Source organism: Brassica napus, chromosome C1 (genome assembly GCF_020379485.1).
Source record: "Brassica napus cultivar Da-Ae chromosome C1, Da-Ae, whole genome shotgun sequence".
Lineage (NCBI taxonomy): Eukaryota > Viridiplantae > Streptophyta > Magnoliopsida > Brassicales > Brassicaceae > Brassica > Brassica napus.
Genome location: NC_063444.1, coordinates 40,844,702 through 40,869,231, shown reverse-complemented (window position 1 = coordinate 40,869,231; position 24,530 = coordinate 40,844,702). Strand labels below are relative to the sequence as shown.

At 39.2% G+C, this 24,530-nt stretch overlaps 3 protein-coding genes across 5 annotated transcripts; all 3 read left to right on the top strand.

Annotated features, from left to right (window-relative positions):
• The first annotated feature begins 556 nt into the window (after window positions 1-556).
• Window positions 557-2,103, top strand: LOC125580027 (glutathione S-transferase T3-like). The gene is made up of 3 exons (XM_048743966.1): window positions 557-621; window positions 929-996; window positions 1,283-2,103. Exons 1-3 carry the CDS (start codon window positions 557-559, stop codon window positions 2,101-2,103), a joined length of 954 nt encoding a protein of 317 aa, XP_048599923.1.
• Window positions 2,104-4,299: 2,196 nt separating this feature from the next.
• On the top strand, window positions 4,300-6,532 carry LOC125580263 (probable cysteine protease RD21C). 2 transcript variants are annotated; one of them, XM_048744521.1, is made up of 5 exons: window positions 4,300-5,042; window positions 5,143-5,381; window positions 5,531-5,668; window positions 5,757-6,152; window positions 6,260-6,532. In XM_048744521.1, the coding sequence occupies exons 1-5, from the start codon at window positions 4,589-4,591 to the stop codon at window positions 6,350-6,352; spliced, it is 1,320 nt and encodes a 439-aa protein (XP_048600478.1). In that variant the 5' UTR covers window positions 4,300-4,588; the 3' UTR covers window positions 6,353-6,532. The 2 variants fall into 2 exon arrangements, with proteins under 2 accessions (XP_048600478.1, XP_048600477.1); XM_048744520.1 differs by having other exon boundaries at window positions 5,528-5,668.
• A 12,952-nt stretch (window positions 6,533-19,484) lies between these two features.
• LOC106346616 (phosphatidylinositol 3,4,5-trisphosphate 3-phosphatase and protein-tyrosine-phosphatase PTEN2A-like) lies at window positions 19,485-23,488 on the top strand. Of its 2 annotated transcripts, none has more exons than XM_013785991.3 (13): window positions 19,485-19,731; window positions 20,082-20,555; window positions 20,644-20,745; window positions 20,871-20,927; window positions 21,063-21,128; window positions 21,525-21,701; window positions 21,781-21,867; window positions 21,965-22,029; window positions 22,103-22,179; window positions 22,253-22,299; window positions 22,394-22,524; window positions 22,630-22,699; window positions 22,814-23,488. In XM_013785991.3, the coding sequence occupies exons 2-13, from the start codon at window positions 20,148-20,150 to the stop codon at window positions 23,303-23,305; spliced, it is 1,779 nt and encodes a 592-aa protein (XP_013641445.2). In that variant the 5' UTR covers window positions 19,485-19,731; window positions 20,082-20,147; the 3' UTR covers window positions 23,306-23,488. The 2 variants fall into 2 exon arrangements, with proteins under 2 accessions (XP_013641445.2, XP_013641452.2); XM_013785998.3 differs by having other exon boundaries at window positions 19,586-19,663.
• Window positions 23,489-24,530: the final 1,042 nt, after the last annotated feature.

The window sequence follows — 24,530 nt, the reverse complement described above, 5'->3', positions numbered from 1 at the left end:
CCGTCTCTTTAGTTTTTTTTGATTAAAAAATATTAAAAAAAAAAGAAGAAAGCGGAGGAGACGAGTGTTTCGTTGGCTCGGGAAGAAACGTATGTTGGTGGACGCGTGTCAACAAGGGAGTGGGTGGAAGTTCGGTTACGCGTTAAACGCGTTTGAAACTTGACTTTCGCTCTCTCTCTCTCTCTCTCTCTCTCTCTCTCGAATCCTCTCGACTTGGCGATTTCTATGGCGAATCTGTCTCTCTCTCTCTCTCTCTCGAATCCTCTCGACTTGTTCTGATCGGTTGTTATGTGTTGGTTCTCGTCGAATCTGTCTCTCGGTGGGTCTCCACGACGGCAAAGGAGGTTTCCTGCGGTGGCTCGGCTCTAATCGAAAGGTAGTGATAGGAGATCATATTGATTTTGATTATGCATGTGATTGATTATTGTTTAACTTGTTCTGATCGGCTTATTTACTTTATATTTTGTTTGTTCGGTTTGATTTGGTGAGCTATGTGGCGACGGAGCTCTCCTCGACAAGGCCGTCTTTGTCCTCGTCAGCGACGGAGCTCTCCTCGATGGCGATGAAGCTGTCTCTCGGTGGTGACAGAGCTCTCTCACTTTGCTTCTCCTCGAATCAAAGGTAAAGTTTCTGTTGTTCCTCAAAGTCTTAAATATTTTAAATTTTCATGGATCAAACTGAATTTGTTAGTAAGATTGTTTCAATATAGATGGATTGATCTAATTTGATTTGTTAAAAGTTACTGATGAAATCGTTTTTAATAAGTTCTGAGTAGTACTTATTGTTTGTGTCTAGTTTGTGTTCCTCAAAGTCATGGATCTAGTTTGTGTTCTAGTTTGTGTACTTATTTGTTAAAAGTCATGGATCTAATTTGTGTTCCTCACAGTCATTGATGAAGTTTTACTTCTTGTTTGTGTGTTTGTGTCAGAGTGCGTGGCTCGAAGGTACAAGAGGAAGGAACCTCAAACGAGAGGAGGGCAAAGCAGAGCAATACAGGTAAATGTCTACTCCTTTCGAATCTATTGAGTGCTTTAAGGTTGAGTTAGGTAGTTAATGGTTGTGTTAGTAATAAATAAGTGTAATGGCTAGGTTGATGGTTAGATAGAAAACGTGATGAAGTGTGATGAATGTGTTTGGTTGATGTCAAGTCCATTTAATAGTTTCTTCTCTTTAAAATAGCGTTCTTTTCTTGTTCTCTTCTGGCATCAACATTGCTTCTTCTTCTCTTCCTTCTATCTGTTTTAGCTTCTTCTTTTTTCCTTTCTTTCTGTGACGTTCTTAGGGATGGATTCCAATCCATACTGGCATGGTAGTAACTTTGTTGATCTCCTTACGAGTCAACAAGGTGTCTTTAGTTTAGTAGAAGAAACTGTCCCTGAAGACACTCCTGCTGAGCGTAAGGAACGCCGGATGTGGACGCTTGTAGAAGATATGGTGCTCCTCAGCTCCTGGCTCAACACAAGCAAAGATCCAGTAGTGGGAAATGAGCAACGGTCTGGGACATTCTGGAAAAGGATTGCCGCTTACTTTGCGGCAAGTCCCAAGGTTGCAGCCACTGAACTCCGAGAATACACTCATTGCAAGCAGCGTTGGCACAAGATAAATGATCAAGTCAACAAGTTCTGTGGGGCTTTTGAAGCAGCAAGTAGAGAGAAAATGAGTGGGCAAAATGAGAATGCTGTTCTCAAATTAGCTCATGAAATATTCTTCAACAACCACCAAAAAAAATTTATCTTTGAGCATGCTTGGAAAGAGCTTCGGAATGATCAAAAATGGTGTGAACTCTCACGCCAAGGAACCGCAAAAAGGAGGAAGTGTGACGAGGGTTCACAGTCGGAGACTTCACATGCCAATGCAACCGGGACAGAGGAGCGTCCCTCGGGTGTTAAGGCAGCAAAAGGGAAGAAGAAGAAGAATTTTGAGGTCGCGGAAACGCTGTCAAAGTTTCAGACTATGTGGGAAATTAAACAGCAAGACTTGGCCAAGAAGGATAGTCTTACAAAAATGCGTCTACTTGAGAGCTTACTTGCAAGGAAGGAACCCTTAGATGATTATGAAGAAGCTCTAAAGAAAAAGCTCATAATTAAGTGCTTGTCTAACTAGTTTAAGTATGAGTTTAAGTTTTACTTTTATGTTCTTAATCTTCTCTGTTGTTCCTTGTATCCAAGCTTATGTTGTTGCTTCTGTTGTTTTTTTAAAGCTTATGTTGTTGTTATGTCTTGACTTTATAATATATCAGTTGTTGTTGCCTCTGTTCTGTTGTGTTTATAACTTGTTTTAAGCTTCTGTTGTTTCTGTTGTCTCGGTGTTAAACTGTCTCGGCCTTGATTTTTTACAGACTGGACCATTGGAGCATGTCACGGACTCGACAGTGAGAGCATCATTATCACATGTCAAGCAAAAAGACAAGCTCTCTTGTCTCCTCATGTCACGGACTCGACAGGAAAAAGACAAGCTCTCTTTTAGTCAATGATTCTGTTGTATCACATGTGAAGGAAAACGCCAAGCTCTCTTGTAGTCATATGATTTTGTTGTATCACGGACTCTTGTATGAACTTGTATAAATGAAAGCTTATTCCACAATTTCAGACTTCCATCTCAAGTTCTTTTATCTTTTCTCTCTCGTATATGTGAAAGCATATTCTGTTGTATCAAGTTCTTTTTAATCACAAGTTTATAAACGCTTGATCACTAAATTCCTTCATCCAAAGTTCTTCTTAATCTCTCATATTCCACTCCCTATTATCTCTTAATCACAAGCTTCTCTCTATTTAATCACTTAAATGGCTTCTTCTTCTTCTCAAAACACTTTTGATGATACATTTGATGATACATTTGATGAGATTTTTGATCAAGCCTTTGAGAATTTTCAAATTCAAGATGATCAAGAAGAACGAAGAAAAAAAAGAAAAAAAGAGGTTATATTGAAAGACATCGTGAAGAAGGGCATAATCGTTTATGGAACGATTTTTTCAGTGAAACTCCGACGTATCCTCATAATTTATTCCGCGATGTTTTAGAATGAACAAGTCATTGTTCATGCACATTGTTGATCGACTCTCCAACGAAGTTCAATATTTTCGGGAAATAAAAGATGGTCTCGGAAGGAATAGTCTCTCTCCACTTCAAAAGTGTACCGCCGCCATTCGTGTCTTGGCGTATGGTTCTGCAGCTGATTCTGTCGACGAATACATCCGGCTCGGTGAAACAACAACTCGGTTATGTGTAGAAAATTTTATGGAAGGAATAATATATTTGTTCGGCGAAGAGTACCTAAGAAGACCAACCCCAGCTGATCTTTAACGTCTACTTGATGTTGGAGAGTATCGTGGTTTTCCCGGAACAATAGCAAGCATCGATTGTATGCATTGGGAGTGGAAGAATTGTCCCACCGCTTGGAAAGGGCAATATGCTCGTGGTTCGGGTAAACCAACAATCGTTTTAGAGGCGGTTGCTTCATATGATCTCTGGATATGGCATGCGTTTTTTGGACCTCCAGGTACATTAAATGATATTAATGTTCTTGATCGTTCACCAGTTTTTGATGACATAATAAATGGTCAAGCTCCGAAAGTCACTTTCTCTGTCAACGGACATCAGTATAATATGGCTTACTATCTCACCGATGGTATTTATCCGAAATGGTCAACTTTTATCCAATCTATTCGTATACCGCAAGGGCCGCAAGCAGTTTTATTTGCTCAGCATCAAGAAGCTGTCCGAAAAGATGTAGAGCGGGCTTTTGGAGTCTTGCAAGCTCGCTTTGGCATTGTTAAAAATCCAGCGAGGAGAATAAAATCAAAATTGGGAAGATTATGAAAGCATGTATCATTCTCCATAATATGATAGTAGAAAACGAACAAGATGAATACACTCAATTTGATGTTCAAGGATTCCAACAAGGAGAAGACCAAGGAAGTTCACATGTTGATCTCACGTATTCTACAGATATCCCTTCAAATATCGCAAATATGATGGGTGTTCGAACAAGAATTCGTGATACACAAAGACATCAACAACTGAAAGATGATTTGGTTGAACACATATGGCGTAGATTTGGAGGTGATGAAGACAATAACTGATCTCTGATGCTTATTTCAAATAATTCTCGTTCATTTTAATAATCTTTGTTTTCATGTTTTAAATTTAAAATCTATGTTTAATATGTTGTCTTTTATTTATTAAAAAATATAAGTTTTTAAATAAATATTCAATATTATTTTATTTTCAAGAACTCCAAAACAAGAGATTTGCAATGCAGACATCAAAATCTTAAGGTTCTTGACAAAACCTCTTTAACACTTTTATGTCTTAAATATTATTAAAATTTAATCGAGACATCCTTAATGGAGTTGTGGGATAATGATGCTCTAAAGAAACATGCTGCAAAATATTAGAAGGAGAATTAGTAGGCCACATATCTCAATATTAAATATATAAAATGTAACTCTGTCTCTAACCAATATTAGCCACATGTGCTCTTGCACGAACCTCGCTTTTTTGTATACGAAGATCTGGTTCGCTTCTCACTTCTCTCTCGAAGTCAAAACTTTCCCTTCCCTGTTGAAAACATAACTAAAGAAACACAATGTCTACTCGAATCACATTTACATTCCCATCTCTCGTGATCCTCTCGGTCTTACTAGCTTCCTCTTATTCGGGGGGCGTCACGGCGAAGGTGGTTGATCAGAACCTGACGGAACAAAAGCTATTCGAGCGGTGGCTTGTGGAGAATCACAAGAACTATAATGGCCTCGGAGAAAAGGATAAGCGGTTTCAGATCTTCATTGACAACGCTAGGTTCGTGCAAAAGCACAACTCCGTCCCCAACCAGAGTTACGAACTCGGGTTGACCCGGTTCGCTGATCTGACCAACGAAGAGTTTCGAGCGATGTACTTGAGGAAGAAGATGGAGAGGAGGACTAGTAGGATTCCGGTGAAGGCAGAGAGGTATCTACACAAGGCTGGAGATAGCTTGCCTGATGAAGTTGACTGGAGAGCCAAAGGCGCCGTTGCTCCAGTGAGAGATCAAGGAGACTGTGGTATGATGACTTCGAATTGCGTTTGAGATTGCGTTTGAGATTGCGTTTAGTGTTTCGTGTTGATAGTGAAAGTAATTAATTTTTGGGAATGAATAAATAGGAAGTAGTTGGGCGTTTTCAACGACTGGAGCGATAGAAGGAATAAACAAGATTAAGACAGGGGAATTGATAACTCTGTCGGTGCAAGAACTTGTTGATTGTGACAGAGGTTACAATGATGGATGTAATGGTGGTCTCATGGACGCGGCTTTTCTCTTCATTATTGCCAATGGTGGTCTTGACACTGAGGCAGATTATCCTTACACCGCTACTGATAATAACACATGCAATTCTGACAAGGTAAAAAGCTTATATTATGTTAAATTAACTCTCTACAGGAATCGAACTTAAGACTTCTACTAAAAAAACCAAAGAGTTTTATTCAAGTCAGACGGTGGTACTTGCTTTGTAGTTTTGATTAGGTGGGCTCTGTTTTGTTCCTGCAGAAGAACACTCGTGTTGTTACAATCGATGGTTATGTGGCCGTTCCTGGAAACGACGAGAAGTCTTTGAAGAAGGCTGTTGCTCATCAACCAGTTAGTGTTGCAATCGAAGCCGGTGGACGAGAATTCCAGCTTTACAAATCAGTAATATTACTAAACAAAATACCTTCATGTATGATTTGTCTTCCTTGGCGTTACAAGTTTCATTAAATGTTATGTTTGTTTCTTTCAGGGTGTGTTTACAGGAGCATGTGGAACAGATTTGGACCATGCTGCGCTAGCTGTGGGATACGGAACCTCAGAAGGTCAAGACTACTGGATCATCCGTGACTCATTGGGATCAAACTGGGGAGAGAGCGGATACATTAGGCTCCAACGTAACGTCAATGATTCGGCAGGGAAATGTGGTGTTGCAATGTTGGCTTCTTACCCTACCCAATCTGTTGTTTGTGACAAGTCTTACACTTGTCCAGACAAGTCCACTTGTTGTTGTGTCAGTGAGTCGAAAGGAAAATGTGATAGCTGGGGATGTTGTCCGTTTGAGTCAGCCACATGCTGTGAGAACGGCTCTAGCTGCTGCCCTCAGTTATACCCTGTCTGCGATTTGGAGGATGGTACTTGTAGAGTGGTTAGTTTCTTCTTCTTCTCTTACATTGCTTAAAGAGTTGAAACATTTTATGTTTTTGTTTTGTTACTTTTTACTGATTTGTTTATGAATTTTGGTGTGGTGGACAGAAGGCAAACAGTCCGTTAAGTGTAAAAGCTTTAACCCGAGGCCCAGCGACTGCGACCACCAAGGCTACTAACGTGCTTGTGAGCAGCGCTTGAGAAGAGACAAAACGAATAAAGGACACTTTTAAGATTGGACCAAAGTTTGATTACACTCGTTAATTTTCAGATGTTATCTTGGATTTGATTCGATTTGATTTGCTGTAAATGTTTATGAAGCAATCTGATATTTACTCCATAGCATTATTCATCCTCCTTGAATAACAAGATTTGACTCCATAGAGGTTGGAGGGGCCTTTAACATAAGGCTCAAACAAACTTCTGCTTTTATGTGATAATTAATTAAGCTGAACCTATCCGCTCCATGCCCCAAAGTTAGATGAGAACTAAACAAGCAACTCGGTGTACATTTGTTAAAGAATAAGCCCCTTGAATCTACATGCCTTACATTGAACAATACAGTGAATCTAGATGTTCTACTCTTTGAAGAAAACTATTACTCATCAAAATTTGTAAATGTTTTCATTGATCATGAAAGTTGGGTCTGGAGTTATGACAAGCAACTCGGCTGTGTTACCATTCGTCGTGTTGGGTTGGGAAAAGCAAAGTAACTCGTCTGTGTATCTGAAATAAGTGTAGTCTCATATCATACGGATTTTATTCAAATCATTGTTATATTCCGAAGTTTATGCCCAAATTGGGATGATAAAATCTAAGTTTAGAAAGAAAAAAGCCTTGAATCGTTACAACACTGTAGTAGTCTCTAGTTATATTCAACAAAGCATGTCAGTAATAAAACCTTTGATTCTTCTTCATTGATCTTGGTTTCTTGAAACCCAAATTTTATGTTGTGTATTCACAAGAATAATATTACATTCCCTTCAGTTTCTAAAGATAGATTTTTTTATGTTTTATACACTATTTTTTTAATTACAAATGCATAACTTTCAAGGGAAATTTGTTTCTATATACATAAAAAAAATCCAAATTCACTATCTGACCGAAAACATCTTTTCTCTCCTCATTTCGTTTCCTATTTCTCTGACCTCTCAACTAAAATTCTAATTACCCTTTTTGTTATTTAAATAAACTCATTTTTCAAATAATTTTTAATAAATCAATAAATTAATTAATTTCGAAAACTAAAATATATTGCTATATAATAATATTTTTTATGAAACAGTTCTTAAAAAATATTCAAGAAACGGACGGAATATAAATTATGTTAGTTTTTATCTTCAACGGGAAATCTGATGAGAAAATAAAAATGAAAAATCATATATATAAGGGAGAATTGCCAAGTGTGACTCAAAACTTGGAGTCAAACCCAAAACAATACCCCAACTTGGGTCAAAGGCAAAAGTAACCTAAAAGGCTATTGAAATTACAACTATCCCCTTGTGACCAAACAAAAAAACGGAATTTTTTTTACGTTTCTACCCCTCGCAAGTCGTCTGTTTAGACGACTTGAAAATAAGTCGTCCAGACGACTTAACTGAAAGTCGTCTGGACAGTTAGTCTTAAACATAATTTAAAAATTTTGTAAAAAATATTTTGATAAGTGAAAAATGGGAATTATGTAATTAACATATGTCTTAGGAGGTATAAATTAAGATATAACAAATTTCAATTGTTTTCAGCATAGATGAGTGAAAGTAGTGAGTCATGATATTCTTTAGTTTATGTTTCATCAACATATGTTGTAGTATTGTATGTGTTCTTAGGGTTAGATTTTGGAAAGCATTAAAACCGTTTTTGAAAATTTTTAAAATTACTTATGCGTGTTCATTTCTGTGTATAGTAAACACTATTTAAGTATAATTTGATTTTATAACGTGGTTAGTTAGTTAATCTAGTCATTTTAGTTTAGGGGTTCATTTTAGGGTCTAGGACGACTTAATATTTTGTCGTCTGAAAACAGACGACTAAATATTAAGTCGTCTGTTGTACATTATCAGCCAGAATAAGTCGTCTAAACCGGACCAAACCTTAAAGTTTACCAATGTACTTTTAAAGCTAACCGGATTATTTACCCAATATATAAGGTGATTTTTTTTTTTTTGTTTCATTTTTCGCGAAATTCAGAAACCCTAACAGTTCTCTCTCAAAGGCGATTTCGAATTCCCACGATTTCCGAACAAACCATCGTTCTCAACGTCGGCTATCTATCTCACTTCATTCTCACCGTTGTCGCCGCAGCTTCTTCTAACCCTAGCGCCGCCGATTCCTCTAAACCCTAGCGCCGCCGATTCCTCTAAACCCTAGCGCCGCCGCTTCCACTATTTCCGAACAAACCGTCGCCCTCGCCACCGTGGTCACCAACGTTCTCACCGCCGCTTCCTCTAAACACTAGCGCCGCCGCTTCTTCTAAACCCTAGCGCCGCCGCTTCTTCTCTGTAAACCTTAGCGCCGTTTCTCTGTAAACCCTAACGCCGCTAAGTCATCAATCTCGAGGAAAAGATGAACATAAAACGTTGTCTCTATCAATTTACTCATTCTCACCGTTTCACGTTTATTTTTTCAGATCTATAACCGCAATGACGAGTACTCCAACTCCTTCTGCGACTGGAAGACTTGTAAGTAATTTAAGTCGTCTACTAAGTCGTCTGGACTTATATTGTTGTCTTTGATTATTTTGCAGACAAAAAGGATGGATATTCCAGAACTCCCCCGTAGGTTATACACATCAGGGGAAGAGCCAGAAGCCCACAATAGCATTTCGTATCATACGGATAACAGCAAGTTGCATACTGCTCTTAGGAAAGCTCTTACTGATGACGAATTTGAAGAGCTCAAGGAGTCGAGTTTGGGAGTTTTCATCAAGTTCAAGGAGCAGGGATTTGGTTGGGCTTCAAGGCTGGTTCACTACATGCTCAGTTTCAAGCTGGACATTAAGAAGAAGTATGAGATGTGGTCTCTCGTTGGTCCAGAACCTTTGAGGTTTTCACTGTTAGAGTTTGAAAACCTCACTGGTCTAAACTGCGAGTACATCGAGGACCTTGAGACACCAAAATGTGACGTTACCCCAGAGATGGTTTCTTTCTGGGGGATGCTGGGAGTTCATCTGGAAGCTGGGCCAACTACTGATCAGATAATAGCAGCACTGAAGAGATGCGGGGATTGGTCCAGGGAAGATCGCAAGCGGCTCGCGTACCTCTCCATCTTCACTGGATTCATTGAAGGGAGAAAGTTTTCAACCGCTACACGATCTACTCTGGCAAGGCTAGTGATGGATTTAGAACGGTTTGAGAATTATCCATGGGGGAGAGTCGCGTTTAAGGTGCTGATGGACTCTTTGTGGAACAAAGAAATTGCTGGCTGTTACACCGTGGATGGGTTTATACAAGTTCTTCAAGTCTGGACGTACACAGCTATGCCGGAATTGGGTGCTAGTATTGGTGGTCCCAGAGCAGACAGTCCGTCTCCACCGATACTGGCTTACGAGGGCAGCAGAGGCCGCAGATCAATGAAAGCTGCTATCTTGAGTCAGGTATTTACTTCAATCCAAAAGACTGCGCAGACGACTTATTATAAGTCGTCTGGAAGGTCGTCCAGCTTGACGACTTATCGGACGACTTATAATAAGTCGTCTGGAAAGTCTTCCCAGCTGGACGACTTATTAGACGACTTATTATAAGTCGTCTGGAAAGTCTTCCATCTGGACGACTTATTAGACGACTTATTATAAGTCGTCTGGAAGGTCTTCCATCTGGACGACTTATTAGACGACTTATAATAAGGCGTCTGGAAAGTCTTCCCAGCTGGACGACTTATCGGACGACTTAATTAAGTCGTCTGGAAAGTCTTCCATCTGGACGACTTATTAGACGACTTATTATAAGTCGTCTGGAAGGTCTTCCAGCTGGACGACTTAGTAGACGACTTATAATTAAGTCGTCTATTTAGTATTTTTTTTCAAATATCTAACTCGATTCTTCTATTTACTGCAGACCCGCGTGATCAACTTTGTTGAGAAGGACATTAGTGAAATGTGGCCAAAATGGGACTCTGAGGTTGAGGACCTGCCCGCGGAGAACATCATTAAAGTCATGTATGAGCGGAGACCGTGGAAGTGGACCATGGATTGCTGGGAAGTCACTGGTACTAAGGTCAATACAAAACCTAAGGTTGTGACTCCATCGAAGAAGGCCAAAGAGATGGTTGTGTTGGAGGAGGAGGAGGAGGAGGAAGACAATCCAAGACCTCGGAAGAAAGCTCGTAAAGAGGCTCCTGAAGAGGCTAGAGAAGAGGCTAGAGAAGAGGCTAGAGGGGTGACCAGAGAGGAGTTGGAAATTATGTTCAAGGGCGTAGCTGAGGCTATGAAAAAAGGGTTTAATAAGTGCATGAGGGAGTTTAGGAAGTTGTCTGATAGATTGGAAGCTGTGGAGAAGAAGGTTGGTGTCACCAATCAGGCTACCCCTCCACCTCTAACCAATCAGGCTACCCCTCAAGATAAACAGCCTACCCCTCTTGCCAAAGAAACCGGGGGTAGAAACAAACAGGCTACCCCTCATGCCAATGAAACCGTGGTTAGTAACCAGCCTCCTCCTCATCAAACCAAACAGCAGCCTCCTCCTCCTCAAAAGAAACAGCAGCAGCCTCCTCCTCTTCAAAAGAAACAGCCTCCTCCTCAAAAGAAACAGCCTCCTCAAATCAAATATGTTAGTATCAAATCCAGGGTTAACTAGTTGTCCAGACGACTGTAAAAGTTGTCTGGACGACTAGTTGACCCTGGACGACTTAAACGTAAGTTGTCTGGACGACTAGTTGACCACGGAAGACTTAATTTTAAGTCGTCCAGGGTCAACTAGTCGTCCAGACAACTTTTATTTAAGTCGTCCAGGGTCAACTAGTCGTCCAGACAACTTTTATTTAAGTCGTCCAGGGTTAACTTGTGTGCAACTTTTATTGCAGAGATGGTTGCCGGAGGATACAGCAACCGAGGCGAACTCGGTAAATAAAGCAGATGGTGTCACCTCCAAAGAGATTGTTGCTGTCACTTCCACCGATCACCAACCGAGCCTCGCTTCCACAGATCAACAACCGAGCCTCGCTTCCACCGAGCCAAGCGATCCAGTTTCACAACCGAGCCTGGTTGTATTGGACAAGCGTGCAAAGAGTAAACGAGCGAAGAAACCTGCTCCTACTGTGAGATCTCCTTATATGGCAGAGAAAAAAAAAGATAAAGTGGCAGCCTATAATCCATTTCCGCCAGTAAACAAAGAAAAGTTGAAGGAACTCGCTGATTGGTTGAAAACTGATCCGTAAGTGATTGCTTTACCCATAATAGCTTGATTTAGTCGTCCAAAACTGATTGCTTTTTTGTTTGCAGTCATTATTTAACTAAGATCGAGGACAAACCACGTACATCACCAACAAGGTGGTACCACTTCCTCCGGACAGCCAGAGGATGGCTGGAAGACTGCGTAAGTCTTCTGCACACGATTTAAGTCGTCTACAAAGTCGTCCAAGTAGACTACTTTCCAGACGACTTAAAGATAAATCGTCTGGAAAGTCGTCTACTTGGACGACCACGTAGACGACTTATAATTAAGTCGTCTTCGTCTGGTAACTTCTAACTTGTTATATTTAATATGCAGCATATAGATGCTTGGATTAATGTGCTAAGGCAGAGGTATCAGGAGAACCCACAAGCTTTCAGGAGCGAGCGAATGTGCTTCCTGGATCACAACTTTTCTCAGTCTTGGAGAGAGCAGTATCAGCTCTTCAAAACATCGGAACCTGATCACAAAGGTTTAGGAAGAGTTCTACCTGGTGGGGCGTCGTATTTTTATGACGGATCAATACCTTCATTTTGCCAATCAAACAAGAAGTGGGGGGAGGACATTGATGATATCTATGCGCCAGTGAACTTGGACGACAAGCATTGGGTTGCTATTTGGATATCGATCCCTAAGAGGCACATAGTCGTCTGGGACAGCATACCTTCATCTAGTGTACCAGACGCATGGGATGCGATAATGGAGCCTTTTCTCCAGATGGTCCCTTATCTGCTTGTTGAGTGCGCAGCCACCGACGAAATGCGGGTCAAATACGGGTTGGAGCCATACACATATGAGAGACCGCTGAAAGGTGTACCCACGGCCAACAATGGTGATTGTGGCGTGTACACTGTAAAGTACATTGAATGTCATGCGCTCGGGGGCTCCTTTGACCCTAAAGACTTTGCTAGGTGCAACGCGAAGAAAATGAGGGATAATATGGCGGTGGATATATGGAAGGAGCTTGTTGATCAGCATCTGAAAGAAAATGTGGATGGTGATAAGTTCGTGGGCATGTATGATTAGATTTGTATTTGAACATGATTTTTTAACATGATTTTTGTATTTGAACATGATTTTTTAACATGATTTTTGTATTTGAACATGATTTTTGAACATGATTTTTGTATTTGAACATGATTTTTTAACATGATTTTTGTATTTGAACATGATATAAGTTGTCTGGAAGAAATAAGTCGTCTGGAAGGTTTTCCAACTGGACGACTTACAAATAAGTCGTCTGGAAGGTTTTCCAACTGGACGACTTACAAATAAGTCGTCTAGAAGGTTTGGACGACTTATTATAAGTCGTCTGGAAGGTTTTCCAACTGGACGACTTACAAATAAGTCGTCTAGAAGGTTTGGACGACTTGAAGGGATAGTAGAAGGTAGTCTAAAAATAAAATACACTTGAAGGGATAGTAGAAGGTCGTCTAAAAATAAAATACACTGGACGACTTAGTAGAAGGTCGTCTAAAAATAAAATACACTTGAAGGGATAGTAGAAGGTCGTCTAAAAATAAAATACACTGGACGACTTAGTAGAAGGTCGTCTAAAAATAAAATACACTGGACGACTAAATATTTAGTCGTCTGGACGGGTAATCAAGACGGGACGACTTAAATTTAGGTCGTCTGGACAACTAGTCAACTGGTTGTGTACATTGTGGTTTCGTATGGCCAGTTTCCTTGCAGTTTGAGCATCTCCGTGCCCTGTGTTTCTTCCTGGGTTTGTGTCCTCTCATCCTAGATAGCTCCAACCAAGATTGCCATCTTGATTTCTTCGGTCTCCCCCGACCACGCTTTAGTTCTGGAGGAAAGCATTCTCGTTCCTCAATATGTTGTGACACGATAGGATATATATTCTCTGAGTATCCTGCATACAGATAATTCTTTGAGTACAGTGGACATACAAGTGTGGAGATATGCAAACCAGCATGTATTCCAGCAGCTATAGCATGAGAGCAAGGTATTTTCTCCACTCCATAGACACCACAATCACACTTTGCATGTTCCAAATCAACCACACAGTCCATTTTGCCACCTTTGACAAAGAAATGCCATCCATCAATTGGTTCGACCGTCATCGTACCCGCTATCTCTTCTCGAACAGCAAGCAAGTATTCAACAGCCCGGCTATGTTCAGTTGTGAGACTCAAAGCATCTTGTCTCCTTTTCCAATACCATTTTCCTAACTTCTGCCTTATGAACTCCAGCAGGAACGTAATCGGAAATCCTCTTGCTCGCTTCAGTGCGGAATTAATAGATTCAGCAATGTTGCTTGTTTTTATGTTGAACCTGTTCCCCTTACAATAAACCCTTGACCATAGCCTGACGTCGGCTTTCTCCAAATACGTTGCAAGTTCCGGGTTTGCACTCCGTATCTCAGCCATGTACCGGTCAAAATCGTAAACCGTGTGAGCATAAGCAGCCCCTTTCACCAAGTACATGAGATGTTTCCCTTTAAACTTTTTGACAATGTTATCTTGAAGGTGATAATAACATATTCCTCGGGTTGCCCAAGGAAACACCTTATCACACGCACTTTTAATGGCCTTGTGCCGGTCGGAGACTATCACCAGAGGCTTGTCATGAGATATACAACTAGCCAATTTTGTGAAAAACCATTCCCAAGAAGGTATATCTTCCTCATCCACGATCCCAAAAGCCAATGGGAATATCTGAAAATTGCCATCTTGTGCGGCTGCAACTAACATAGTTCCTCCATACTTTCCACTTAGGTGAGTTCCATCCACCACAATGACCCTTCTCTGATACTTAAAACCTTTGATAGAAGCTCCAAAAGAGAGAAATAGATACTTAAATCTTTTCATAGAATCAAGTTCTATCGCCGTGATAGAATCAGGATTTGCAATGGAGATTTGCTCGAGATATGATGCCAGACGCGAATACCCTTCTTCTGCTGATCCTCTCACCAATCTTTGTGCATATAACAGTGCTCTGTATGAAGTGGTGTAATCAAGCGCCATGCCAAACATGTTCCTCATTGCATCAGTGATATGCTGCGGAGTTATCCCATCAATGATTCCAACACGATCAATGAAAAGACTACCTACATACTTCGGAGTACAGTGTCTCCGCTGAGCGATTCGGTCTCCCGCTGAGCATAAATGTTTTTCCACATACTTTGTTACCCAAAACGTGTTTGTCCCATGTTTGACACTCGCTCTGACCTTCCATCCACAATAGCTAACCGGACATGTTGCCACAACGAGAGTTTTCGTTGATTTGTATAATCTGAAAGAAAACTTACCCCTCACTGCTGCCAACCGCAGCTCTGAAAGCAGTGCACCCTTGCTAACAAAACTCTGGTTGACATAGATGGTACCATTCGATTTTCCTCCTTCAATAGCATTTGTCTTAGCATATGCCTTTTGGATTTCTTCAAAACAAATATTATCATCATCTTCCTCGTCCTCATCTGGAACCTTTCCATAAAGACTGTAATCCCCACCATTCTGATCCGTTTCACCAACAATAGAATTATCAGCATCCTCCTCCCCATTTTCCTCCTCCCCATCTTGATTTTCATCTTCAACAAACTCATTATCACCAACATCTTCATCATCACCACCAACATCTTCTTCCCATTCACCAGCTTCATCATTATCACCAACATCTTTTTCCCATTCACCAGCTTCATCAATATCCCTTTTCTCTGAAACCGTTTCGACCTTGCTGCGGCTTGATACACAAAGACATACTCTATGGGTTTTGAGTATCTCCAGCAAGTTTCGAACTTGTCTATCACTTGTAACATGAATGGGAAGACTGCCTGGAGCCATCATCATTTCTGCTGGTAATGAGTAGCTAATCTCCACACTCACTGTTCTCATGTCCAGGTTATAATCTTCTTGAGCCATTGCAACAAGTTCAGCATGTGTTGAATCTTCATTCAATAAAAACAATCTTGCTCCTTTGAGATCATCAACCACAAAATCCCAACGGAAATCTCTCAACAACCATTCTCCATACACTGCATGTAACTGAAAAATCATCTGCAAATATTCAAAATAAAACACATTAGTAAACATAGAGAAAATGAAGAAGTTCAATAAACATTGCCGCAGACGACTTAGCATTAAGTCGTCCAGAAGACTTAAAGGTAAGTCGTCTAAAGAGGTCACTTTTGCAATTGAAAATTAAAAGGGACGACTTAATTCTAAGTCGTCCGGCTTTGTTTGTTAAAAAAAAAACTTCAGACGACTTATATATAAGTCGTCTACGAGAAACGGGCTAGTTTTGCATTTGACCGAATCGTGTCAGATCTTTGACTATTTCTGGACGACTTATAATTCAGTCGTCTCTGGGAAAGTTAAAATTTCAATATTTTATGAAAACTTGACGACTTACGTGTAAGTCGTCCTAGGTTAGTTTTGTAATTGAAAAATAAAACTTGAAATTTAACTTTCTCCAGACGACTTAGATGAAAGTCGTCCAGCTAAACGACTTAATTTAAGGTCGTCCGGGATAAGCAAGGTTTGACCAGAAAATTGGGAAAAATTCTGGACGACTTTGCTTTCCCCGGACGACTTTAAATTAAGTCTTCTGGAGGGACGACTTTATATTAAGTCGTCTGGTTAAAGTTAAATTATGAAGTTTTATTTTTCAATTACAAAACTAACCTAGGACGACTTACACGTAAGTCGTCAAGTTTTCATAAAATATTAAAATTTTAACTTTCCCAGAGACGACTGAATTATAAGTCGTCCAGAAATAGTCAAAGATCTGACACGATTCGGTCAAATGCAAAACTAGCCCGTTTCTCGTAGACGACGTATATATAAGTCGTCTGGAGTGTTTTTTTTAACAAACAAAGCTGGACGACTTAATTTAAGTCGTCCGTTTGACCAGAAGACTCATCAGTAAGTCTTCTACATACAGATGACTTACTAGTAAGTCTTCTACGCGAACAGATCTTGAAAAAAAATTCAAATTCGTACCTTAAACTAGGTGAGATGACTTCGTTTGCACACAGGGTCTTCTCCAACCACCCAGAACCTCAAACGAAAGCAACCGTAAGTAAAAACGAAAGAAATATGGCTCTGTCAACCATAGCCCATATTTTGAATCAAAAGCTTGAGTTTTTTGGATGAATATAGAGAGAAAGTGAAAGAAATGTTGTTTTTAGTTCATAACAATTGAAACAGAGAGAGTGTAAAGAGATTTACGTGCATTAAAGGGCATTAAAAGCTCCAAACAGTTCGTACAAGGTTGTTGCCACTATTCATTGCAGTGGCAATATTGTAAATACTTGAAGAAGATGAGGTTGAGACAGTAAAGAAGCCATTTTCGAAAAAAAACAAAAACAAAATGTTAATGGCATTTTCGTAGATAAAATGCAGGTGTGGGGTTAAAATCTCAAAAAAAAAGGAGTCAAAAGAAAAGGTTAGTTTTCTGTTTGACTTCAAGTTTTGAGTTACTTTTGCAAAAAGCCCTATATATAATGAGGCTCTTTTCTCTCTTTTGAGAGTGTCCACGTAAACAGTTCATGGGTCCCACCAAAATCATCTTTATTCAAAACCGAAGCGGAGACTCCGATCGTCGTCCACCACGATCAAAGCTATTATGTCATTCAAAGAGATTTGGATTCTTCATCTCCCCCTTGACTCCACCTATATAAACTCTCCCGAATCCAAATCTTCTCTGATAGCTTCCATGGATAAGAAACCGTCAGATTTCCAGATCCAACGCTTTGGATAAAGCTCCGGCAATATCGAGCAGCGCATCCATGGCTAAGAATCCAGCGAAATCACAACAAAATCTCCAACTGAATCGAGCACCGGTTCCATGGATAAGAAAAAAGGGGGTTGCTTGGCTCCATCTACATCCCTGATGAGAAGGTATTGTTCCAACTAGCATCTTATATTTGATCTTAATTTTGTTTTTTAAATCTTCTAACTTTGATCGCAGAATTCGGTGATCATGGATTTATTCCTGCTGCTCGCGCCACTCACTACCGTCCATCTTTACGAGACGGTTCCATAAAGATTGTTTGAATCTGACAATGATTTCTTTGTAGTTCTAGCAGAGAGCCTTCTTGAACTAAGAATTGAAATAATGTATATAGTCTTTAAAAAAAATCAATCCTTTCTTGGTGAAGGACTTATTATATATGTATCCTTGCAGAGTGTTTGAGAATCGTTGCAGTATGCGAAGCATTTAGCCGGTACAAGAATCCAGATGCTGTTTCATAGTGTTTAATCCATGGTAGCGTTTTGACATGTTTGCATCTTTATTAGTTTCAGGTAAATCGAGTGGAGATTTGATTTGTGTTTAGTTTGGTTTACTGCACTAGCTTCTGTTGTATTAAATCTGCCTTTAACTAACTTAAACATTTATAGACTGTCGAGTTCCTATGTACTGGGGATGCTGCCAGTATTGAAACAACAAATGGATGGTGCTATGGCTCATGCCCCAAGTTCTCATCATGCACGTGTGCTGGCCTGCCATGATGAAAATGCGGTTGGAGTTGCAAGGTATGAGGAATTGCACTATTTTACATTATCCTTTTGCAAATTGTTCCCATACAACTCTCATTAGCTTCACAACTAACAAATAGTCTCTGATTTTTACCGGGTTGAGATGTTAGTTATTGATGTATCTGACACCGCCGTGTTCGTTACTTTTGATGGTGAGATGAACAAGTTGAACAGTGGTCCTGCTGTAGCAGCGTCCATGATAACGTCTGAAGAATATTCGTTTTTTTTGCTAATTCGTTTTTAAGGTACTGTCATGTGATGTTGAACATGGTGTCACTTCTGCAGAAGATCGAAGGTTCCCTTTTTTGTTTCTTTTTTTTGTTCTTGTCTTGTAGTAGAGGTTCTTTTTAATTTGATTCTTCAAACTGATTTGCTCTTTTTTCTTCTTCTTTTGGACAGAAGCCATGCTCAAATAACCTTAATCCTAGAAAGACCGGAACTGGAACATATGTTTGAATGATGGAAAAGAGTCCCTTTGATCAGAAAAAGTTTCCCTAAAGAGTCTTATTTCTCCTCATGTAATTGATACAGATTGGTGTGCTATTTGAGGTTAAAGACTATTAGTACTTTTCAATTCCTTAGTTTTGTAAGAATATGCCATATAGTCTACCTTAAATTCCACAGAATACTGAGTAGACATCAACTCATCGAGTTTAAGGTAAGATGTTAAATCTTTTTTATCATCAGCTAAGTCATTTTTTTGACACAAGACTTTTATGCCATTGCATTGAACAGCTCTGTATTCTTGGAAATCTCTGTCCTGAAACTGCTGAAGAAGCAGTGGCAATGGTTCCTTTTCTCAAGGTACAATAAAGAAAATTCTAACCTTTTCTATTTTGTGGAATAACTTTTTTGTAGACAAAAGGAAGAGCTTACAGTGAGTAAGCAATTGAGAAGATGCTCAATGATCTCTCCCTTGTCTAGAGATTCAAATAGTGCAAACAATCTCGAGATCTAAGATTTTAAACATATGTCAGGGTGTAATATTCTCTTTTTAACTGATGTTGTGTGTTTGTAGTTAAATTATTAAGAAAGGCAGTGACAAATTAGGGATGTGAGCAATCCATATACTAAATAATCATGTACACTGTGTTATACCATATTGATCAAATATATGATTCAATTTGCAATATAAAATTGTTTTAAAAAAGATTTAACATGCGTTCAAAGAGAGATAACAAAGTACAAATTCTTACAACATGACTATTTAGTATTTTTTATGGAAACATCTCGTGACATATATGATCAGGGGGATAAAAGTGTACAAACTTTAAGATTTTCTCTTACATCTAAAACGTTTTAGAAACAAAATTATAAACAGTACAAGTTAACTACTATCCTACCCCCCCCTTCCTCCTTTGTTATTATAAACTACACAACTAAACAAACAAATCACTCCACATCACTTCCTATAACATTTTTTAAGTATTACAACACATTCTAAATGTCAATAACCCCGCGCGCTTGCGCTCCGCTACTAGTGAAAAAAAAGTGGAGAGATCACGTGCCACGTTGAAAGCACCATCAAAACGTGATTTATTGTTGACCGCAACTCCCACGTGACTTTGATCTCGGATCCCCAATCGAATCCTCGAGCCCTAGCTAGCCCCGTCGAATCTCTACTTGTTCGTCTCCATTTTTAATTTTTAATTTTTAATCCACGGAGCGAGCTTTCTTCCTTTGGATCTATGAGGTTGTGCCCCCTACCTCTTATGCTTTTCAATTTGATCACGGCTCTGTGATCTGATTTCGAACGCTTCACTTTCGATTCTATGGTTTTAGTCTTAGCCTTTCTGCTTATTGATGAGTTTCATGCGGTGATGGCCCCATTGATTCTTGATTTAGTAACTTTGATCAACTCGTCAAATGTTCATCCTCTTGCCCAAAGCTTTAATGGTCTTGTAACGGCGAGGATATGATGGTTTAGGGCAAACAATCTTCTTTACATTTTAGCTTGATATTGATGTTAAAGTTTCTGTTATTGTGTTTGATTTATAAATTATCTCACTCAAATGTATTATTTTTGAATATGAATGCCTGCAGAAAAAAAAAGGACTTGCAACATTGATAAACTCACATTTTTGGATTTGGAGTTAGAAAGAAACCATTATGTCATCTGATTCACCTGCTACGGGAACACCAGATGGTCACCCTCCTCCTGCTGCTGTAGAAGCTGGAACAACCGATGATTCACCTAAAGGGGTAGCTTCAAAGCTATCCGCCTCTGGGATCTCAACATGGGCCAAAAGTTTGAAAGTCCCTCAGCCTTTTTCTTCCGCAAGAACTGATTCTGATGTTGAGAATAATGAAAAGTCTGCCTTTGCGAAATTTACAAGTGGGTTGGGGCTTCGTTTGTCTCCCAAGTCTCCTCAACCTGATGAGACCGGCGAAGGAACTTCACAACCCGGTTTCATTGGGACGATTACTAAAGGTTTGGTGGATACATCAAAGAATGCTGTCAAGGCTGTACAGGTTAAGGCTCGCCATGCCGTGTCCCAGAACAAAAGAAGATACCAGGTGTGACTGACTTATACAATTGCTTCCATGCTAGCTTTCTTCCTTGTCTGAAAATTAAATGTTTATTTTTGCTCGGCTTGTGGTTCAGGAAGGAGGGTTTGATTTGGACCTGACGTACATAACAGAGAACATTATTGCGATGGGGTTTCCTGCCGGTGATATGAGTTCTGGCTTTTTTGGATATGTCGAGGTTAGTCAATTACTAACCTTGTAATCGTTACCTTCTGGATCTGTTTTAGTTTTAGTTTTAGTTTTTGCTGCGATATTCGTGATATGTTAATCTGGCCAATGAATTGTTCTGGAACATTAATGCAGGGTTTCTACCGCAACCATATGGAAGAAGTTATCAACTTTCTTGAAACTCAACACAAGGTACTGCTAGTTTTTTTCTTAGCAAAGTTTGGTCGGCATTTTGATGTTCATATATCAGTAATAGCTAATGTGTCTCTAAGAATTTGTAACTGTGGTAGTTACTTTGGTTTCTTATAATTTATGTTCTTTTTGTAGGGAAAATACAAGGTTTACAATCTTTGTTCAGAGAGGTTGTATGATGTATCACTATTTGAAGGGAAGGTATGTAATACCCAATTCATATTTCTTCCTCTTTTTTCCTTGCATTTAATCAACCTATGATTGCTTGCGTCAAAATTAAGGAAACTTGTTCCATAGACCACCCACTGCACTACGTCTAGTTACTGGAACTCGGAGGTACTTATGAAATAGTTAGATATAAACAATGGTTCTGTACAATATTGTGATAGTTTACTCATTTTTTAACCTGGAATGTTTACGTATATGTAAAAAAAGCCTGCTGCAATGAAGTGGCTCAAGTTCGGTTCCAAATGCTTTCTGTTTCTAAGGCTGATAGCTATATTCACATTATGAAGGCACAATTGTAAACTAGTTTCCCTGCTTTTGTAGTTTAGTGTCCCTAAACATGCTTTTTTCCACTAACAATTGTGCGTCCAGGTGGCCAGTTTCCCGTTTGACGATCATAACTGCCCACCAATCCATTTGATTACCTCATTTTGCCAAAGTGCATACTCGTGGTTAAAGGAAGACATTGAGAATGTTGTGGCTGTTCACTGTAAGGCGGGAATGGCGAGGACAGGGCTTATGATATGTAGTCTTCTGCTGTATCTGAAGGTAAAGCATTTATCATAACATTTGTATAAACCGTAGTCTAACACATGGAACTAATCATGTGTTTCTTTTTCCTGTATAGTTTTTTCCGACTGCCGAAGAGTGCATGGACTTCTACAATCAGAAACGATGTGTGGATGCAAAAGGGCTTGTGCTACCTAGCCAAATTGTAAGTCTAGTTTTGCAATTTTTATAGTTAAATCACTCACAAAAAGGTTCTTTACTCTTCTGCTGACTACTGAGTCTGCTTAATCATTATTTTGCAGAGATATGTGAAATACTTTGAACGAATTTTAACCTACTTCAACGGGGAAAATCAACCAGGCCGCAAGTAAGCTGCTTGATCATATACCTCAATGCTGCATACAGTTGTGTATTGACATCGTACAATTCCTTTTATTTAGGTGTATGCTTAGGGGATTCCGGCTCCATAGGTGTCCTTATTGGATTAGGCCATCCATCACCATTTCAGATCACAACGGTGAGTTGGTCGATGACAAACTTATAGAGCTGCTATTATTCTGAGCTGATATCTTCTTGTAACTTATATGCAGGGGTTCTCTTTACCACGAAAAAGCATCCTCGGACAAAGGATCTATCGGTAAGGCCACTGTCTTATTTCTATCAAGTTTTTTTTTTGTTTAAGCCTTTTTGAATTTGCATTGTATGGCTTAGTGAAACCTTGCTTTTTGCAGCCTGAAGACTTTTGGTTCAGTGCCCCAAAGAAAGGGGTTATGGTCTTTGCACTACCCGGAGAGCCTGGTCTAACAGAGTTAGCTGGGGACTTTAAAATCCATTTTCACGCCAATCAAGGAGATTTTTACTGGTTGGGAAGCTAATTCCACGTTTTCCAAATCCATTACCAATACAGCTTTGCTTTTCTGCTCGTCTCACGGATTAGATTTCTGTTTTATTTTTTATTTGTTCTCAGCTGGATGAACACGACAATGATGGAAAACAGAGTGATTCTGAAAACCAGTGAACTCGATGGGTTTGATAAGGTAATAATATTACTCAGTGCTTGACTTTGTGTGTTAAGTTGAGGTATGGCTCCTTCTCCATCAGTTCTTGGGTTTGAAATGATATATACATTTTGTGTTTGGCTTTTAACACAGAGGAAGCTACCTTCGCCTGGATTTATGGTTGAAGTTGTTCTTGCTGATATTGACACAACAATCGCTGCAAACCCTAGTTCTGAACCAGCATCAAAGGCACCCGAAGAAACTTCAGGAGCTAATTCTTCCCCTGCAGAGGGTGTCACACCGGTTCCTGGACCAAATAAAGAAACAGAGAATCCTGATAAGGACGATGTGTTCTCTGATAACGAAACAGAGTCAACGGGCGCAACCAAAACCACACCATCGGCTTCTTCTCAAAACCCAGAAGCCAAACATAGCGCAGATGAAACTTCTGCTCTAGCTAGTGCGACCAAGAAAGTGACTTTATCTGGAAATAAGGGACCATCTCAGCCGGTTAGCAAGGCTGAAGCGACAGAGAAACCTACTGGGGTCAACGCTTCAAGCTCAGAGAGTAGCGAGTTCAAGGTTATGGCGGCTGATGCATCTGTGTTCTCGTTTGGAGATGAAGACGACTACGAAAGCGACTGACGAATGATGAACAAAAAGAAAGGCAGGTGTCTGTGTACATACAAAATCAGGGAATGTTAAACCAGTCAGATAATGGAATCCATTCAATGTGTTGTGGTTTCTTGTCGTTATGTTGAATATGGCCCTTGGCTTTTACATTATGGTTTTTTTTCCTCAAAATATTACTGCAGAATTGCTTACGTCTTTAATTTTGTATTGTGACACTATTATTTGAAATAATAAAACTATGCATTATCCACCAAAAAAATAATCTAGAAGATCATTTGATATGTTAAGAGTAATCCTAAATAGAGACAGAATTAAGGTTGTATTTTTTCTTGGTTTAGCCTTTATAGTTGAAAAGTTATTTAATTGGAACTAAAAACAGTAAAAATCTTCCTGCTTTCTAAACCATATTTATGGAAGAAAATGATATGTATCTTTCCATCTTTATGGGAGAATCACTTCATTATGAAGCGAATCAGCGACCCGCATGCTACGTTTACATGGTAAAGCACATTATGTGGGTGTGTAACAAAATTAATAAAAAAAAATTGAAGCAAAACATTATTCTTGTTTTTTTTTTGTAAAAAGAACAATATTCTTTTTTAACTTTTTAACAATTTCTTGCTAGCAGGAAATAAAATATATTTAACAATCAGATGATTCATGAGATGTTTTAATTGAGATGTTTTAATTGAGATGTGTTACTATCTTTCTGGGCTTTTTTTTAACTATCTTTATGGTTTGTTTACTACTCCCTCTATTCCATAAAATAAGATGTTTTCTTGAATGCACAACAATTAAGAAACTTACTTTTTTAAATAATAATATTATTAATAATATAAATTGAAAACAAGTTAACCAATCATAAATAATGCACTAAAATGTTGTTGGTTAACCAACTTTCAATAAAATTAAAGTATCTTAAAACTATCTAAACATTTTGAAACATCAAAACTTCTCCAAAACATCTTATATTATGAAACGGAGAGAGTATATTATTGTCTATTGTCTATAGTTTGTTAAAAAATGTCATTTAGTATTGCAGAAAGATTAATGTATTAAGATAAGCTAGCGCATAGCCTAATTGAAGTAACTATTGCTTATTATATAATGCTTTAGGTTTGTCTCTACGGTCCATCTAGTTCATTTCTCTTTCTGATTTATCAAACTGCAGAAAGTTTAGCTCCACTACAGATGCACTGACATGGATAAGGGGATACAGCTTTAATGCGCTAACAAG